This window comes from Hippocampus zosterae, chromosome 1, assembly GCF_025434085.1.
Source record: "Hippocampus zosterae strain Florida chromosome 1, ASM2543408v3, whole genome shotgun sequence".
Taxonomy (NCBI): Eukaryota; Metazoa; Chordata; class Actinopteri; order Syngnathiformes; family Syngnathidae; genus Hippocampus; species Hippocampus zosterae.
The window spans coordinates 25,504,353-25,507,705 of NC_067451.1; the positions used below are offsets into that span (position 1 = coordinate 25,504,353).

General features: G+C 51.9%; 1 protein-coding gene across 1 annotated transcript; it reads left to right on the plus strand.

Annotated features, from left to right (window-relative positions):
- Positions 1-1,611: 1,611 nt before the first annotated feature.
- On the plus strand, positions 1,612-2,369 carry LOC127607791 (uncharacterized). The gene has a single exon (XM_052076462.1). It carries the CDS (start codon positions 1,676-1,678, stop codon positions 2,309-2,311), a length of 636 nt encoding a protein of 211 aa, XP_051932422.1. The 5' UTR covers positions 1,612-1,675; the 3' UTR covers positions 2,312-2,369.
- Positions 2,370-3,353: the final 984 nt, after the last annotated feature.

A 3,353-nucleotide genomic window follows, 5' to 3' on the forward strand; every position in this document is an offset into this window, starting at 1 on the left:
CATTAACGACGTATTAAGAGATTTTCTGAACCTGTTTTGTTTTGTTTATTTAGATGACATCTTAATTTTCTCTCGAACCCTTGCAGAACATCAACACCATGTCAGGCTGGTTTTGCAGCGTCTACGAGAGAACCGGTTATTCGTAAAAGCAGAAAAGTGCGAGTTTCACGTCGAGTCCATCTCCTTTCTGGGGTTTATTATCGAGAAGGGTCAGCTGAGAGCTGACGATGCCAAAGTTAAGGCCGTGGTAGAGTGGCCCACGCCCACCAACAGAAAGCAGTTGCAACGTTTCCTGGGTTTCGCTAATTTTTACCGCCGCTTCATTCGCAACTACAGCCAGAGAGCCCTGCCGTTGACCCGGCTAACCTCGGCCAAGATCCCCTTTAGGTGGGACACTGATGCTGACCACGCGTTCGCCGAATTAAAGAAAGCCTTCACGAACCCTCCAGTATTACAGCATCCTAACCCCTCTATTCCGTTTGTCGTAGAGGTGGACGTGTCGGAATCCGGCGTGGGGGCCGTCTTATCGCAGCGATCCCCAGTCAACCAAAGACTTCTCCCTTGCGCCTTCTTCTCTCGTCGCCTCAGCCCAGCAGAAGCCAACTACGACGTGGGGAACCGCGAACTGCTAGCCGTCGTTTTGGCATTACAAGAATGGCGACATTGGCTCGAAGGTACTGAAGAGCCATTCACGGTGTACACTGATCACAAGAACCTTGCCTACATCCGGTCAGCCAAGAGACTAAACTCCCGCCAAGCACGGTGGGCGCTTCTCCTCACTCGCTTCAACTTCACGCTCACCTACTGCCCGGGCTCAAAGAACATTAAACCGGATGCCCTCTCCCGCATCCATGACCCCGCGGAGAGGGACAGCGAACCCCAAAGCATTGTTCCGGACCATTGTATTGTGGGGGCACTGAGGTGGGCCGTCGAACGTAAGGTCAAGGAGGCCCAGAACGGAGTTCAAGTCCCGGCTGGTTGTCCGACCGGGAGACTGTTTGTGCCCCCACCTCTGCGCGCAGAGGTGTTACAGTGGGGGCACACTTCTAAGGTGGCATGCCATCCAGGGGTGAACCGGACCTTGGACCTCGTGTCGCAGCGGTTTTGGTGGCCGGAGCTACGCAAGGATACCCAGGACTATATCAAGGCCTGTTCCACCTGCGCATGCAGTAAGGCGTCCCACCAACTGCCGGCTGGTTTGCTGCAACCGCTGCCTACCCCTTCTCGACCATGGTCCCACATTTCCCTGGATTTTGTCACCGGTCTGCCTCCTTCCCGGGGAAAATCCGTCATACTCACCATAGTTGACCGCTTCTCTAAATCTGCCCATTTTGTTGCGTTGTCCAATCTGCCCGCTGCTCAGGAAACCGCCGACCTCCTAGTGAGACACGTCTTCCGTCTTCATGGAATTCCGGTGGACATTGTGTCAGACCGGGGCCCTCAATTCATCTCCAGGGTATGGAAACGTTTCTGCCAGGCCATGGGGGCCACGGCGAGTCTGTCTTCCGGATACCACCCACAGTCCGAAGGTCAAACGGAGCGCATGAACCAAGATTTGGAGTCAGCTCTGCGCTGCGTTTGCCTCGATCGCCCCTCCTCGTGGTCGGTCCACCTGCCTTGGGTGGAATACGCCCACAACACCCTCGTCTCATCAGCGACCGGTCGGTCTCCTTTCATGGCAGCATATGGTTATCAACCTCCTCTGTTTCCTTCTCAGGAGGGTCAGGTGGAACTCCCTTCCATACAGCTGCATCTACGACGGGCCCATCGCGTATGGAAGGAGACCAGAGCAGCACTGTCACGCACGGCTCAGCGGAACCGGCAGATCGCTGACCGTCGCCGACGCCCAGCACCCAGCTATCAGGTGGGACAGAAGGTGTGGCTGGCAACTAAGGATCTACGACTCGCAGGTACATCTCGCAAGTTGGGGCCACGCTTCACTGGACCGTTCGAGGTGGAATCGGTCCTCAGCCCCGTCTCCGTCAAGCTCCGACTGCCGCCCAACATGAAGGTCCACCCCGTGTTCCACGTTTCCCTGTTGAAGCCGGTGGCCACCAGTCCCCTGGCTCCTCCGCCCACGTCGCCGCCTCCTCCACAAATCGTTGACGGTGAACCAGTGTACACCGTGCGTGAAATCTTGGACTCTCGGCGCAGGGGTAGGGGTTTTCAGTATTTGGTTGACTGGGAAGGCCACGGCCCAGAGGATCGGCAGTGGGTCCCCGGCTCCTGGATCTTAGACCCGTCCCTGCTTCGGGCATTCCATGCAGCGCACCCGTCGAAGCCGGGTGGTCCGCCAGGAGGCGTCCGTTGAGGGGGGGGTACTGTCACATTTCGGTTTTTCGATCTGGCCAGCAGGTGGCAGGAGCGGTCTCTCTAGCACACCTGCTGGCAATCATTAATCAATAGAGACACTATTTAAGGACTCCTACGTTCGACACCTGTTGTGGGAGTATTGTTTATGGCATTGCTTACCTCATTGCTCATTGACTAGTGGCTTTTGACCTCGTCGTGTTTTCGCGTGCCGTCTCGGTACCAAGTTTGTGTGTGAGTACCATTTTGTTTTGATGATCTGGCTTTTCTTGCGTGTACAAAGTGTTACATTGTTTTTCGTTCGTAGTTTGTGGGCTTTACGTTCTTTTTCTTGCTCTCTTGTGCAAGCACCTTTTGTTAGTCGTTTTTGATTTACCTCCTGGTCCGCATTGTGGACCAGCGCTTTATGTTCTCGCTTATTTTCGGTTTGGACATTAAATTGTCTTACTTCGGAGACCTTGCTTTTGTCTACGTTTTTTGGATCCCCCTCCCTAACTCGGTTTACCCGAGTACGTAACAGTAATAGAAATAATAAAAAATAACTAATATCAATAGGCAACACTGTAATGACTTGACTTGCTTAATTTTTGGCTCTGCATCGTGTGTCTTTCTTGTCCCATGAAGACTTCAGACTCTTATGACGTGCACAGATGTAACTTACTCCCACTGCATACCTGCAGTCAATTCAATGTGCGGAAATAAACAAGGAAAACCAACATGCCTTATATCAATGCTTTCATAAATAATTGAGGTTGTGCTGGTCTCTAAGCAGCACTATCTGGATGTCCACTCAATATCTTCCATCCACTCTTGAATGCAACATTGCACTTTACACATTAATCCATTGGCACCGTAAAAGGGAATGAGGAGCTTTTATTCACTGACCGCTGTTGTTTACAATGTGCAAAACATAGAACCCTCAAATACTTTAATATTCAAATTGTCTGAGTGTTGCAACCCTCAAAACATTTTAGTATTTTAAGAAGTTTTTTGTTTTTTTAATGAAATGGCCACTCCTGGTGCAAAATGTGAAGACAACCATA

What these genes read in the sequence shown, in the direction of transcription:
- LOC127607791 (XM_052076462.1), top strand. Translation starts at nt 1,676, where the DNA reads ATGGCAGCATATGGTTATCAACCTCCTCTGTTTCCTTCTCAGGAGGGT.